General features: G+C 39.6%; 1 protein-coding gene across 1 annotated transcript in view; it reads right to left on the reverse strand.

Annotated features, from left to right (window-relative positions):
- Positions 1–3,359: 3,359 nt before the first annotated feature.
- The window catches only part of ZNF367 (zinc finger protein 367), a gene marked incomplete at its 5' end in the record, with an annotated part of 26,275 nt that continues 12,762 nt past the window's right edge, over positions 3,360–16,872 (reverse strand). Inside the window, 4 exons of the mRNA XM_014545695.1 lie at positions 3,360–4,756; positions 7,193–7,331; positions 8,632–8,751; positions 15,117–15,267. Of these exons, the coding sequence (XP_014401181.1) occupies positions 4,534–4,756; positions 7,193–7,331; positions 8,632–8,751; positions 15,117–15,267 (633 nt within the window). The remainder of the gene's footprint in view (positions 4,757–7,192; positions 7,332–8,631; positions 8,752–15,116; positions 15,268–16,872) is intronic.

Consider the following 16,872-nt stretch of genomic DNA (forward strand, 5'->3'; position numbering starts at 1 on the left):
ACCTGCCCGGGGGGTGGGGGACAGAGCGGGCTTGGGGGAGCCCTGCCTTCCTCCGCACCTCTCCTGGGGAGAAACGCCGCAGTTAAGTTTTAGGGTTGGTTTTACTTTTTCTCTGCAATACTTTTTAAAGGTACAATTTACACAAAATGGAATGCAGATTCTATGAGTCACAGTGTGATGTTTTTGACAAATGCATACACCATGTCACCCCCCCCCCCCAGGGGCCCTTTTTGCCGGAAGCAGTCAACCAGAAGTCACTCTATTGCCATGGGTTAGAGTTGCCTTTTCTAGAAATCCCTGTGTCCTCTTTGAAGGCTTTTCCCGCTCTTTTCGTTTTGGCAACTCACCCACGTTTCTGTTCACTGAGTAGCACTACAATGTGTCCACTCGCCAGCTGCTGGGCATGCGAGTTGTTTCCAGTTTAGGGCGATTATAAAAAACGTTTCCACAAACATTCGTGTGTGTGTGTGTGTGTGTGTGTGTGTGTGCGCGCGCGTTCATTTCCGTTAGGCAGGCCCGGGGGTGGGAGGGCTGGTGCGTGAGCTCGGGCTCAGGCTCCCTTGCTTCTGCGCGCTTTCTGCAGTTGCCTCCCGCCGGGCCCACGCCCTCTCTCTCGGGACAGCAACCAAGCATGTGTGCTGGTGACGTTAACTGAAGGCGAGCCTCCCAGAACCGCCTGCTCTGACCAGAGTCCACGTGCTTTAGCAATTTTTAGTGTCCCATATTTTCATTGTAAATAATTAACTTTAAAATTCTGAAATCTTAGCTTTTCAGAAAAGCTAAATATTTCAACTTAGATGTTTGAGCCTAATTATATCCATGCCATACAATTGGTTTTCTATTGTAGGCACTGAACAACCAAGAATCTTTTCAACACTGATAAGAACTAAAGCAGAACTTTTGACAAATGACTAGCACTAAAAAAGGCAGGAAGGAAGAGTCCACATTACCCAAAACAAGAAAAAACACACAAGACCATTTTAAAATAGAAAATGAATTCATAGGCAAGTTGAATAAAATCATCTGAACTTGAAGTCATTTTGATTAATTTCCTAAAAAATCAATTAAGTTTCCAGTGAGTCTCCAAATAAGTTTTGACTGCAAAACAGTGAAGTCACTTTTAATGACAGCCTTAATATTTGCATTTAATTTGTTTCTATGTCCATACTTCCAAGACTATATCGCTGTTAAAATCTCATCCTTACTCAGTTGACGTCAGAAGTGGAGTTGCAATTCTTTTGCAAAGCCCCAGGCTGCACCTTGCCATTTCCAGTGCAGAACTAAAGATAAACTAAAAATAAGTCATGAAAAATGCAAAGATCTGCTTGACTCAGGTGCCCCCAGATGCAACACATCCTGAATAGAAGTAAAATGAAATCCCATTCCTGATTTCCCTAATGTAAGATCTGCCATAGGGCTGGCAATACTATGTACACCAGTGTACTTTTAACACTAATAATGAACCAGATGAGAAAGTTAAATGAATATCTATAACCTAAAAGGCCATCATTCTAAAGTAAGAAAAAGCAACTCATATTATGGTTCCAACTATTCTAAAAAGATGACTGGAATGAGACCAGAATCTACACTAATAAAAGAGAAACATGCAAATTGGTATCACTCCGCTACACTCAGCCAATCAGGATGAGTATGCAAATTAACCCAACAAAGATGGCGATTAATTTGCATATGCAGACCAAAGAGGCTTGCCTTCTCCTCTGTGGCCAGAGCTAAGGCCTGGGTCCCGGGGTAAACCGGTGCCGGCAGCCAGGGGAAGGAAGGCTTATTGCACGAATCTCTTCGTGCAACGGGCCTCTAGTGAAATATAAAATGTTATCAAAATAATAAAAGAAGCCTGTAGAGCCACAGGTGATATTTCTTTCTAAATCTTAATTTTTTAAATCATGGTTGTTATATTTTTGATAGGAAAACAAATTATAAAGGGTTCAAGAATGAGCATGTACTTTAAACTGTAAATTAACATTTTATTGAAAGCATCTTTTCAAATTACAGCATGTTTATTTCTTATGCTGTTAATTCTGCCAAACTACAGCTTAGCCATATGAAGCATAAAACACTTCAAAAATTTGAATGTAAACCACATTTTTAAAACAAAAAGCAGTCCTAACACACCTCAGATTTTAAATGCCAATGTATTTTGTCCAAGTATATAGCTTATATCAAAAAACCCTTAGCTTATGCCCAAGAATCTACTTTTGAAGTATTATATTTTAAATATTTCTATAGTAAATAGTTGTAATAATTTCTGAAACTTTCAATTATACAAAGAATGTGAATATAACTATTATAGTTGACAAAAGCTGACCAGAGAAACAAAAGCCCTTACTTTTGAAGGCTTTAACTTGTATTATTTTTGAATTGGCAAGTATTTTGAATTGGCAAGTATTTGTATTTTTTAAATTCTTACCATCTTCCTTCTTTATGTAATTTCATCAAATTTTAGATTTCCCAAGACTGATAAGTGTTGCTTTTTATAATTCATTTAAATCATACTTGAAAGGAAAAATCTAGAGAAAAATGTTGAGAGCTAAACCAAGAAAATTCAATGCTATAGTCTCTTTTACTGTGCCTATAAGTGCTCCAAGTTAAAATTCTATATATCAGATTACAAACAAAATTCTTAGACCATTACCAATATAAATTTTCTTATTTAAAAAATCCTTCAAGATCTGTAATTTACTGTACTGAGGATTACATTTGTAAAGTATGTCCTCATCATATACATTATTTGTTATCATCTTTCACACTTTTGTTCCTTTTCAAGGCATTTAATCCCTCCCCTCCCCACAGCTACATATGTGACACTGTGACTGCAACACACTGGGATTTGGGGAGAAAGAAGCATATATTTTAGATAATGTTTAAACCATATCTGTCGGCCACGAAGTAAAAGGCGCTGGAGAGCCATGTTTCCCTCTATTATTCTGAGGTTTACTCCAATTAAGCAATCTATAAAAATTTCTGTTGTTCATGTTATTTAGTTTCTGCTTAAAACAAAGGCTAAACTGATCGAGGCTTTTGCCTACATAAAGGAGGTGAACCGCTCAGCTCTTGATTTGTCTGTTCATGCTTCAGTACATAAAGTGGTGTTTAACACATTGTATGCGGGCCCTTTTTGCTTAATTTTTGCACAAATGGCAACATTCAGTAAAATTACGATAACTTTAGTTTTACATATTTTTTTTTCAATGAAATTTTTTGTGATTTACTATAAAATGTATACTGAATTATTTTTCTTAAATTTTAAACAGACAAATACTGGAAAACTCACTGGAAAATTGTGTTTACCAGTCAACGTAAAACGTATAAATACGTTTCCCACATCCAATGTGTTAAAAATGGCATCTATTTGGAAAAAATGGTTTAAAACCACCACACAAGTTAACACACATGCAGTTAAAACTATCCCAGAAGCCTACTTATTTGAGTAGCTAATCTTTTCTGCAGTGTTTAACTGATAGTTGAATTTAGTGAGCACAAAATAGTTTGGCATGTTATTCTGAAAAGCAAGAAGGTGGCTTTATGCACTGAAAATATAAATAGGCAGCTTTCATTTGCTAATTCTAAACAAGCAGTACAATTGAAATTTAGTGTTTGCTAACAAAAGATCTAAAACAGTTCACTACAAAACAACCCTGTAGATGTCCCTTTTATTAATAAAAATCCAAGTGCCAAATCTCAGTACAGGGCCCATATTTAAAAAAAAAAAATTACCAGGTTACCTAGACTTTGCAAGATTAACCACTCAATTTCAGCAAATGAGAAATATGAAATGTGCAAAAGTTCCCAAGTTAAGAGAGGGATAACAAGTGCTTTTCAAAACTAAACATCATAGTAAGTTGTAAAGCCTCAGAAAGATAGAATAAGACCAATTTTACTCCAATTTTAAAAATTCTGAACTATTATGCATCTTACCAAGATCCTCAAATATCTACTTTTCTTTCAAAATCCGTAACTTAGGACATCTTCTGAAATAGGCAGTTTTCCATTTCTCTAGTCTTATTAGTCACACTATTTTGCAATTTAAAAACATCTTTCACACATCTTCCACTTTCTCACTTACTTCAGTGTTGACAGTATTGTTAAACGTACTAGTACAAATTGTTAAAAATGATCTTATAAATAATCTCTCCTAACCTTCTTTGGCTACATGTCCGATTCTACTTTCGTTTTTTTTCCCTAAAAGTGTCTTATTCTGAAAGTGCTTCCTGTGAAAACTGCTTCCAATGAATGCATTAAACTTGCAAAATCTAGCTTCCCACAATACGTAGTTTCCTACCCTGTACTAGAAGTCCCATATTTACAAAATATTTTAAACTTTACAACAATCCATTACCATATAAAAAAAGTGCAATTCTCTCTCACCCCATATTTTGGGGCAATAACATTCTTCATCAATTTCTACAGAATAGCAGCCTATGGTAAGCAAATAAGGTGCTTAGCTTATGCCCAAGGATCTACTTTTGAAGTATGCTGGGCAGTACTTTTGTACAGTGGGAGTCAGTGTGCAGGCTACTGGCGGAGCGGCGCGCCGGTCAGGTTGGCGAGCTCGATGAGCGCCAGGGCTCCGTGCAGGCGCTCGCGCTGCTCCTGCAGCCGCCGTTGGGCCCCGCTCTTCTCGTCGTCCTCCTCGTCCGACTGCAGGTATTCCAGAGGGTCCTGCTGCTCCTGGTCCGCCTTCTGCGCGAGCTTTCCCTTCAAGGTGGGGGTGCGCTGCTCTTTTGTTTCCCAATACCTACGGGACATGCAACCGCGTGAATTAGAGGGTATAGATGACATCCTCAAAGGTTTACTTTGCTTGTTTAAAAAACGGTTCTCTACCACGGTATTCAATGCGTTTTAGTTCCCAAAGTTACAGAATGATTTCACATTTATTATACACCTTTCTCATTACAGAGGAAACAATTCAAGTTCAAGAAGTTGAGGGACTTTCTCAGGTTTTCAAAAACTGGCAGTTCTGGGTCTCATACTCAACTCTCTAATCATGTGTTTTTGCCATTAAACTATGCCTTAAAGATCATATGTAAAATGCACTAAGGTATAGAAATAGTAGAGCAAATAAATATTAAAAACCTATTTATACTATCCACAGAGGGATGGTGACTTCTGACTGAGTTAACTAAGAGAAACTTAAAACTTACAAAATATGATTTACAGATTAATATCTGTAACACATAGAACTTATTCAAAAATTTAAGAACACCACCATTATTCTATGACATGGCCAACTGGTGATTCACAAGAGAAAATGCAAACTTGGTAAATTAAAGAAATAAATGACAGTATCATTATATCCAAAAATGCCCCTACAAAGACTTGTATATTAATGTTTATAACAGCCTTATTTATACCCTGCAATAACCCAATGTCCGTCAACAGATGACTGAATAAACAAGTTGAAGTATAGCCACACAATGGATTACTACTCGGTGATAAAAAAGAATGAACTATTGACACATGGATGAATCTCAAAATAATTGAGTGAAAGAAGCCAGACAAACAGGGAGTGCATACTGTATGGCTTCACTTGTATAAAACACTAGAAAATGCAAACTAATGTATAGTAACAGGAGTAGGTCAGTGTTGTTCAGGTAGAAGTGGGAGGAAGGGATTATGAAAGGGCTTGAGGAAATGCTGGGAGTGATGAATATGTTCATGATCTTGATGGGTGATGATTTCACAGATGCAAACGTGTCTAAATGTGTGAAATTGCACACTTTAAATATTTACAATTTATTATATGTCCATTATACCTCAGTAAACCTGTTTTTAAAATTAGATACAAAAAAAGGACAACTACTAGATGTCAGGAAATCCAGGCTACTCAAACTGGAAAAGTTGTGGCAATACTCAGAGGTATAAAAAAAGAAATGCAAATAGTTCAGTCTCACTTGAAGGACAACTAGAAAAGGAGAGTGGCAAAAGGTAAGTTTAACTGGGTCTGCAGGGACCAGGTATGGAAGGGCTTTGAATGCCATAATAGAGTTTAGACTTCGTACTGAGGATCACACAGCATTTTACAAAGATCCTGTGGAAGCAGCATGGAGAATGGATTGAGAGGGATGACGTAGCTCAATGTGAGTTGTTAAGGAAGTAGATGGGAGAGAGGATAAAGACAGGATGACCAACAAGTTGCTGGCTTGGGCCAAATTAGAGATAAGGGGGCAGTGGAGGCCAGCCAGGAGGAGGGAGCGGAGGTAGGAAGTGATGCAGTAGCAAGGCAGACACAAGCCCTGCTCTGTGGAGCTTAGTGCAGCAGGGGAGACGGACACTGAGTGAGTGAATAAGTGTGCCATGCAGGTCTTGAAAGGGAAAATACAGTGTGTTATAAAAGTATCTATTAAGTGAGTCTAACCTGTGTTTTGGGGTTGGTGAGCAGGTCGGGGAAGAACTTCCTGAAGTGAGGTTTAACCTGAGTAAGAAATGAAGACTAAGCCCCGTGGCTAAATGAAGAGGGAAGCAGCATGCCTGCAGAGGCAGCAGTGAGCACGAAGGCCTGGAAACCGCAGGGAGAGCGGTGCTGAGAAACCAGGAGCCAGATGGCATTGCAGAGGGAGGCAGAGCTCCAGCAGCACTCAGGGGCTTAGACTTTCTCCCAAGTGCAGAGGAAGTCCAGAAAGCGAGGGAGTGGCACCCTCAGCAGCTGGCGGTTTGTATAGAAGAGATGACTCCTTACATCAAAATACCCGTAGGGAACATTTTTTATACTGCCCCCCCCCCTTGCTGCCATTAAAAAAAATTAAACTGGGTGATTCTTGGAACATCTCTCTCTATATAGCTCTATCCATATATATCTGTATCTACAGATATGGGGAAATATGGATATACATATATCCCCACAATAATCAGCACAGATCTTATTCTAATATAAGAAAACGAAGAGGCGTTGCACTAACAAATGAAATATGCATTAAATATCCTTTTTAAATGAGGGAAAACTCTTGCTTTTAAAATGCATTGTGGTACAGACAATTACTCAAGAGTAATTAATATCATATAGTTTTCTATCACACACAGGTCCGAATAACACTCCTGTGGTTTAAGAAAATAAAGCACCATTTCAAGTTATTTCATAGAATGTGTATAGAAGCAACTTATTTAAAATGAGAGAACTTCGGAAGTCCCCACGTCAGCCCACGCGCGGGGTGGCCGTGGTCCAGGGGAGCCTTACTTTGCCAACCACTCGGCAGCAGCCTGGTTGTCCACCGCCTGGTGCTTGCTGAGAGCGTCGGTGGGCTCCTCCCGCTTCAGCCTGGCGTAAGGGTGCTTGGGGCAGTGGCGGTTCGCGTGGGTGAATCTGCTCAGGCAGCCTACAGAGCACAGAGGGAAACACCCGTTAGCATCGGGACTGCGGCCCACATGGGAAACGTTCAGTCTCACTGGGAACCAGGAAAAGTAAGACAGACCAGGAGACAGCATTCTCTAACGTGGAGGAGGAAATGAAACCCTAAGCACAGAATTTATCAATGCTCGTGAGGGGGGCGGGCGATGATCTTTCACCTCTTGGTCACTGCGTTATAAATGCACGCAACCCCCCCGGGAAGTGATTCATTTGCATGAGTCATAAATATGGTCAAACCCTCCGACCCTGGGATTCTATTCTCAGGCTCTCTCATAAGGCAACATCCCAAAAGATGAACAAAGCTTGAACAAAGTTTAAGTAGGAAAACGTGACCTTTAGCTTTGTTGGTAACAAACAATTTTTAAAGCAAATTAAATATTCAATATCAATAAGGCAGTCAGTGTGTACAGCTGACTCTTGAACAATGTGGGGTTAGGGCAGAAATCCAGATATAACTAGTATATGCTTCAGCAAATTCACTAGATAAAAAGCCTAAAGACATCTGTAACTGACAATAATAAGAAAACCACAGAGCTACAAAACAGAACTGCACTAAAGTTTAATTATAACTGCCTAAAAATGTGCACAAGAAAAATATCTTAAGAAACTGTGATAAGAGGTTAAGAAAATCACTTCAGAAAAGTGACAAGAAATTACTAACAGTGGCGTGTTAAAATGGAAAAGTTTCACCCTAACCGGTTTGGTTCAGTGGAAAGAGCGTCGGCCTGCGGACTGAAGGGTCCCAGGTTCGATTCCGGTCAAGGGCATGTACCTTGGTTGTGGCCACATCCCCAGTAGGGGGTGTGCAGGAGGCAGCTGATTGATGTTTCTCTCTCATCGATGTTTCTAACTCTCTATCCCTCTTCCTTGCTCTCTGTAAAAAATCAATAAAATATACTTTTAAAAAAATAAATAAATAAATAAAATGGAAAAGTTTCCCCCTTCACTGAAAACGCAGACAATATGCTTTCTTGAGTTTAACAGATAAAATATTTAAAATCAACGTAAAAGCCTACTCTAAAGGCTGTATTTACTTTCATAGATTTTTCTACTGCCTACAACTGAATATAGTATTTTTATTTGCCTTTTAAGATTTTCACCTAAAAATATTTTAAAAATCAATCTTTCCCCAGAAATTGAACATGGTGTTTTCTAAAATCTTGATTTAAAAAATCTCTCCTCCCAAAAAATTCAAGCAAAAGTTATTTTTTAACTACTAAACTAACTCACTACTAGTTATTACATAAACTTAACTCCTAACATCATACCATTTTCTGAACAAACAAAAGGTTTCTCTCCCGTGTGAAGGCGCTGGTGCGTTTTGAGCTGTCCGCTTTGAACAAAGGCTTTGCCACAGTCTGGATAGTCACACAGGTAGGGTCTCTCACCTATGTAGACAGATGGGATATATTATTTCTGAGAAAATAAGGTCAGAAGAGGGGCAGGGGGAGAGAATCAACCTCTATATAGATCAGGGGTGGGGAACCTTTTTTCTGCCAAGGGCCATTTGGTTGTTTATAATATTATTCACTTAATATAATTCACTTAATATATATTTATGTTGCTATGAAAAAAGCTCCTAGATTTATTGAATTTCGAGTCCTGCCTGCGGTTGCCTTGGCAGGGCCAGACCAAATGATTTCTCGGGCCTTATACAGCCCAGGGGCCGGACGTTCCCCACCCCTGATAAAGGTCATGATGCCAAACAACAATAAAACACATCAGCCTCTATAGAACTGCACGTGAAAATGCTAGGCAGCACTTCCATGCTCTGAAGCAGCTGTCCACTGGGAGCACAGTATTTTCCTTAGGCCTTGAGCTTTTAGGTACCCAGGCTCAAATCCTTGAAGTTATCATCTTCAGCTTAGCCCATATTTTCTCCTCCCCATAATCCAAATCACCTCTTGCAGATTCTTTACAATGTCTCCCACTCCTACTCCCCCTGCAACTTGCCCTGGTCGACTGGCAGCCCCTCCACCTCGAACAAGCCCTGGCTGTCCTCTAGTCACTCCACCTGCACAGTACTTCCAAAACAGCTGGCACAGAACTCCTGCCTTTGTCAGAGCAACTACCTCCTAACTCACCCCAAACCCTACTACACTCCTTGGACAAATAAAAATTATCTACTGAGCCCTAGCCAGTTTGGCTCAGTGGATAAAGGGTAGGCCTGTGTACTGAGGGGTCCCGGGTTCAATTCTGGTCAAGGGCATGTACCTCGGTTGCAGGCTCATCAGGGCACTTGTGGGGGGCAACCAATTGATGTCTCTCTCTCACTGAGATGTTTCTCTCTCTGTCTCTCCCCCTCGCTTCCCTTCGCTCTAAAAAAAATAAATAAGATCAATGGAAAAATGTCCTTGAGTGAGGATTAACCAAAAAAAATAATAATAATAATTATCTGCTGACTTCTAATTGGTCCCCGAAGATGCGCAATGTAGCTACTGGGTTAAGGGGCAGGGCTTATCTTTACTTCACCCCTGAGATTCACTCCAGCTAGGACAGTTCCTCATCTTGCTCTACTCCTTGCAAATCCTATCTTCTCTGCCCATTCAAACCTTCTCAATCCTGTAGGCTCTCAGTGAAACTCCTCCTACCTCCAAATAAGGAAGCTCTGTATCCTTTCACTTGGTATCCTGTGTTGTTCGTGGGTCATGGGACTCTCCTTATACAAAGATGCACAACACCTCATACTCCCTTTAATTCCCATACTCAACACAGTGCTAGGCTGGAGGAAGTGCTCAACAATGTTGTTCAGTCATAATTAAATAATTATTTCTTGAAAAATTATTCTTTGATCAACAATTATATTCTGGTTCTTCCAATATAACTCAAAGACCAGGAACCAGACCTCCCTAAATTTCTCATTATTTAGAAATGTACTAAATGGTTGTGATAGTTGGACACAAGGTAATAAAACACAGGAGATAGGAGGATTATTTAAAATAGTAAGAGAGAAGCTCTTTACAAAGTATATATTATCAGATCTTAACTATTCCATGATCTTGGGCTCAATTTCCTGCCAAACAACATACAGCATAGCAGGCAGATACCTGGAAGTATCAGGTGACACACAGTGGATTAGTGATCAGGACTGGGACTCAGAGATCTTTTCATTATGCCACATGGTCTTGAATCTTATCTACACTGGCAACATGTACTCCACAGCCTGCACACCAATTACTTGGGGTATTTCAAATTAATTAGATTTTTCTTCCAGATTTTTTTTAATTTCAAGAAAAGCGATTTTAAATACAATAATGTTACATGCAATAAACCATAATATTTCAAGAAAAACGATCTTAAATATAATGTTACATGTAATAAACATATCTCAAGAAAAATGATTTTAAATGTCACATGCAATAAACACTAATCTTTCAAGAATAAAAGGATTTTAAGTATAATAATATTACCAAAACTGTACTAACATATTATGATATCACAAAAGTTGTAGGAAATATTAAAAATCTGCAAATAACAGGATTACTTCTATTATGCTTCTAGAATATTTTTTTCCCTCTGGCTCTATTTTTGTTCAGTTCATGTTGTTCCTTATATTCCACAAATGAGTGAGATCATATGATATTCATCTTTCTCCAACTGGCTTATTTTGCTTAGCATGATGCTTTTAAAGGCTATTTTGTCAGATATGAGTATTGCTACTCCAGCTTTTGTTTTTCTTTTCCATTTGCATGGGATATTTTTTTCTCATCCCTGCACTTTCACCCTGTGTGTGTCTTTTATTTTGAGGTGGGTCTCTTGTAGACAGCATATAGTTGGGTCATGTTTTTGTATCCATTCAGCTACCCTACACCTTTTGATTGGAGCATTTAATCCAGTTACATTTAGGATTATTGAGAGATACTTATTTATAGCCATTTTAATTCGGTATGACTAGGTTTCTCTCTCTGTTTCTTCTTCTCAGCAATCCCTTTAGTATTTCTTGTAATGTTGGCTTGGTGGTAATGAACTCCTTTAGCCTTTTTTTTGTCTGGGAAACTCTTTGTTTGACCATCTATTTTGAATGATAGTCTTGCTGGATATAGTAATCTTGGTCTCAGATCCTTGCTTTCCATCACCTTGAGTACTTCATGCCATTCCCTTCTGGCCTGTAGAGTTTCTGGTGAGAAATCAGGTGTCAGCCTTCTGGGAACTCCTTTGTAGGTAACAGTTTTCTTTTCTCTTGCTGCCTTTAAGATTCTCTCTTTGTCTTTAATTTTTGGCATTTTAATTATGATGTCTGGGTGTGCGTCTTTTTGGGTTCTCTTGTTTGGGGTTCTCTGTGCCTCCTGAACTTGTGTGACTTTTTCCTTTACCAGGTTAGGGACATTTTCTACCATTATTTCTTCAAACACCTTCTCTATTCCTTTCTCCCTTTCTCCCTCTTCTGGCACACCTACTCTTCTAATATTGTTACGTTTCACATTGTCTCACAGCTCCCTTAAGCTGTCCTCCTGTTTTTTAATTGTTTTTTCTTTTTGGTTCTCTGAATGATATTTTCAACTGTCTTCTAATTCACTGATTCGATCCTCAGCTTCCCCTAATCTGCTGTGTATTCTTTCCAATGTTTCTTTCTTTGTGTTATGTCATTCTTTATGTCAGATTGTTCTTTTTTCATAGTTACTATATCTTTTTTCACACTGTTGAGTATTTTTAACATCATTACTTTGAACTCTATTTCAGATAATTTCTTATCTCTATTTCATTTATCTCTTCTTCTGGAAAATTCACTAGCACTTTCATTTGGGGGTTGTTTCTTTGTTTCTCATTTTGGTTGTCTGGGTTTGTGACTGTGTATTAGGTAGGTCCTCTACACCTCTCAATCTCTAGCACAGGACAGTGTTAAAAGCTGTTTCTGTCTAATTGTATCGGGCAAAGATGCAAAGCCTCCAGAGACCACCTCTGTCTACAGACTAACAGGATTCTGGCTTGAATTGCCCCAAAGGCAATCATCTTCAGGTGTGGCGAGAATTTTTTTCAACAGGGTGGGGCAGTTGCTTCTGCCTGGTGTATCGACTGTCTTCCCTGCAGGCGAGGCAGATGTCTATGTGGGAAAGATGTCCTTCGCTCTGTGAGAGAATGACTCAGCCCAGGAAACTTGGGGTGTCTGCCTTCTGAGCTCTATCCCCCGAATCCCCAGGCCTGGGTTCTGCTCTCACAGTTCCAGTCCATTTCACTCTCCCTCTGCCAGAGCACAAGGTGCATTGGCCCTTTAAGAGGGTGCCCAAACTTCCAGCTGCCACTCCCTGGCAGACAGCACCCCACTGCTTTTCACAGCCAGTTGTTATGTGAGTGCCCTCTCAGTTTGGTGCTCTCTGCTGGGGAAGCCCATCTTCAGGATTAGATTCCCGAGTTCTCAGTGGCTCCCCCCCACAGCTGAGATATCTCTCCAGGACTTCAGTTGCCATCTGTGGGTGCCCGGCCAGCCCTTTCACGCCTCCACCCCTCCTACCAGTCTCTCTGTGGTCTCCACCTTCGGTCCTTGGGAATCAGGGTTCTCTCCTGCGAGTTTTCCGTTGATTATTCCAGAAGCTTTTCTGTATTTCAGTTGTAATTCCAGCTTGTTCCTGGGAGCATGTCCGTGCAGCATCCTCCTACTCTGCCACCATTTTTCAGATTTTTTAAAAATACAAAAATTCTGTTCTGGCCAGGGCAGAATTTTGTCATAGCAATACCTCCTGGTGGCTCAGTTGGTTGGAGCATTGTCCCACACACCAAAAGGTTGGGAGTTCGATTCCCAGTCAGGGCACATACCTAGGTTTCAGGTTCAGTCACCGGTGGGGCGCATATGGGAGGCAACAGATTAATGTTTCTCTCTCACATCAATATTTCTCTCTCTTCTCTCACACTTCTCTCTGCCCCCCGTTTATGATTCAAAATTCAAATTTTACCCTTTTTTAGGAATTTAGCTAAGGATTTAGCTGTATTCTAGATAACATTAAAATATGTTTTTTCAAAAACGAAAAAAGAAATAGGTGATGACCACAGTGGGAAAAATAGGGACTAAGAGTTAAAAACCCAAATGCCAGACCAGTAGTGCCCAACAGAAATAAAGTATAACCTACTTCTAGTAGCCACATTAAAAAGGAAAGAAAAACAGGTTAAATTAATTTTGATAGTGTATTTTATTTAACCCACTGTATCTAACATATTATCATTTCAGTATGTACTCAGTATCAGAAAGTATTAAGGACATCATTTACTCTCTTTTTATCATTCAAGTGTACTTCACACACACTGCCCATTTCGATTAGTTGAAGCACATGTGCTACTCCAGGGGCCAGCAGACTGCAGGGGAGGAGAGGGTGTAAGCAGTGGTATTTGCCTTTTGGTACCTCAGTCTCCTCAACTGTGAACAATTAGATACCATGACTAGAACCATAAGGCTCCTTCTTCTGAGGCCACCTTTCTCTGTGGAAAGAGCAAGGACGCTATATTTTTTGCTCTCTTTCTATATGGTATTTTAATTGCCAGTGTCATTTCTCTACACAAATAGCGATGTATGATAGTCTTGAAATAGCTGCATACAATACATTAATTCTGAAAAGTTATGCTTCACCTTGGATTTAATGGCTAGGTCAAACACTTGCATGGCACACTGAGGGCTCTGGAAATTTTATTAAAAATTTGACAATTACTATTTTAGTATATGGCCTACAAGTCAGTTTAAACAATTATACAGACAAGGGCCTATCAAGTAAAACTCAGCTAGGTAGAAGGATAACATTAAATGTAGTAATAACATTCCTCTGACTACTAGATTAATTGCCCTATAACTTCAGAAGTCATGTGGTTCAGAAAGCCATCACTTTCCACCAAAAAATAAACTGACTACCTGTAACAGTGAAATGCTTCCTCTCTCTTTTGGCCTTCAGCTAACAGCTCCTGCTACAGATATGATAATTACCTAGAGGTATTCTGCTTGCAGTATTGGGGGTTTTTTTTTAAATTTTTATTTACTGATTTGAGAGAGAGAGAAACATTGATTTGTTGCTCCACTTATTTATGCATCACTGGTTGATTCTTTTTTTTTTTAAATCTTTATTTACTGATTTGAGAGAGAGAGAGAAACATTGATTTGTTGCTCCACTTATTTATGCATCACTGGTTGATTCTTGGATGTGCCCTGACCGGCAACCAAACCCACAACCTTGGCATAGCGGGGACTATGCTCTAACCAACTGAGCTAGAGTTTCTGCAAGAGCAGCCCCTTGCCACAGAGGGTGCTTCCCCACACCCCCAAGAGGTAGGAAATATGTACAATTCACAGGAGCCTCCATAACTGGACTCAGATCTCAGATCAGTGGGGTCGGGGAGGGGTGGGTGTCAATGGACCAGGACCAACTGGGAACAAAGGGATTGGGAAATTTTACTCTTCCTTGGATCCCTTTCAACACCTACCTGCCTACACCCACCCTTGCCTTGCCCCTCCTCCCTTCCCTTAACAATAAAAGATGCCCAAATTCCAGATTCTTCTTAAAATGGATTTGATAATTAGTTCATCTTCTCAAGCCAGGCTTTCTCAATCAATAAACCTTTCCTTACTTCAAAACTCTGATCCATTGAATATTGGCCTTTCTTTTGAAGTATCAGGCCCCCAAACCTTGGGCCTGTAACATACACAGTGCCTGTTTAAAAAAAAAACTACAATGAGAAAATATAAGGCAATTAAAAAAATTAATTTATAAGCCCAAACATCAAATCAGCTTTCAGTTAGGTATTATTTTTGACATTCTCTAAAATTGGCTCAACTTACCTGTGTGAGTCCTTTTGTGAGCCTGGAGCGATTTCTCCCGTGGAAACACCCTGTTACAGATGTTACAACGAATTCTGCTGGACGAATGCTCTCCTTCATTTATTAAATCCCGGACAGTATCTGCTCTGGGTCGACCACGCCGGATTCCATCCTGTAAACAATTTGTATAAACACTATTATATTTCTTGGACTCCACTCATTATAGCAAAATATCATAATAAATGATTTTTTAAACTCCTTCTTGAGTGACATCACCAAGAATGGTAGAGTAGATAGTTTCAAGGACCCATCCCTCCCCAGATCACTGAAAAATCGAGTTGTCACAATCAGCTGTCACAACTCCAGGAAATCACAGCAACTCAGTGAACACTGAGTCAAGAAAAAAGCAACTTGAAATAGTAGGAAAGCTTTACAGCATTTTGCACTTGCCCTTGCCCCTCTCCTTACTACACAGTGGTCTTGAAGCAGCAGCCTTCACTCTCAGTATGGGAACCTAGTCCCTGGCTCCAGAGAGAGCAGAGCAGACATTATTATGAAAGAATTGTGTCTGTTTGACCTGAAGGACTGATGCAGGGTGTCTTTGATCTAACTTAGAACTCTCCAGGGTATAACAGTGCTACTCAAAACCTCTGTGAGGCAACTGACAACGTGCTGCCACCTGGGGCAAAAGAATTCAACTGAGGCAAACAAATATGCCAAAAGCCTGGGAGGAAACACTGGGGAGAGTGTCTTTGGGAAATTAGGGCATTGGGCCTAAGGATAGGAATTGAGAAAGCCACACATTTGCCCAGGGTGGGAAGCATGCCCAGAAAAGACCTAAAAAGGCGGGAAGCTTTCACCTTTGGCTGATGTTAGGCTCAACACAAGCAGGAAATGAAGACTAAGGCAGAGTTGAAAAAGAGCTAAGGCACAGAGCCATTCTGCAACAATTACAAGGTTTTTTCCCTTTCTTTTTTTGGCTCCGGCATTCAAGATCTCTCTCGAAGGATGAGCTGATCACAAGCTAAAGAAACAGACTTTAGAGGACAAACATAACAAAATAGAGTTTACAAAAACAGTCTAGAAAACTTGCCAGACAACTAGAATCCACAGCAAACAACAAAAACAAATTCTGAGAGAGAAGAATCTGATTTTCAGAGTTACCACATTATAATATTTAAAACATCCAGTTTTCAACAAAATATTATAAAGCATGCAAAGAAACGAAAGCATGGTCCATATAGAGAAAAAATTAATAGAAATAGACATTGGCGTTACTAGACAAAAACTTTAAATGAATAAGGGATAACAAAAAATCAGGAGAACACTCTTTCAACAAATAGAGAATATCAATAAAGAAACAAATTGTTTTTTTAAAGAAATTCTGGAACTAAAAAGTACAATAACTAAAATGAAAATTTTGACTAGAGATCACTAATGGCAGATTTAAAAGGGCAAAAAGAAAAAAGTTAGCAAGTTTGAAGATAAGTCAACTTAAATTATCTAGTTAGAGCAGGGATGGGAACATCTGGTCCGCAGGCAGTATAAACCCACGAGATCATTTGGTCTGGCCCTACCAAGACATTAGGGTGAGTTAATTAAATGTATGACCAAAAATAGTGGGCTAATTTTTAAGTTGATACTTTTATATGGCCTGTGAATAATCTACACTAATAAAAGAGAAAAATGGTAATTAGCGTACGACCGCTACCCTTCCCATTGGCTAATCAGCATATCCTTATGCAAATCAACTGCCAACTAAGATGGCGGTTAACCG

Source organism: Myotis brandtii, unplaced genomic scaffold (assembly GCF_000412655.1).
Source record: "Myotis brandtii unplaced genomic scaffold, ASM41265v1 scaffold419, whole genome shotgun sequence".
In the NCBI taxonomy this organism is placed as follows: domain Eukaryota; kingdom Metazoa; phylum Chordata; class Mammalia; order Chiroptera; family Vespertilionidae; genus Myotis; species Myotis brandtii.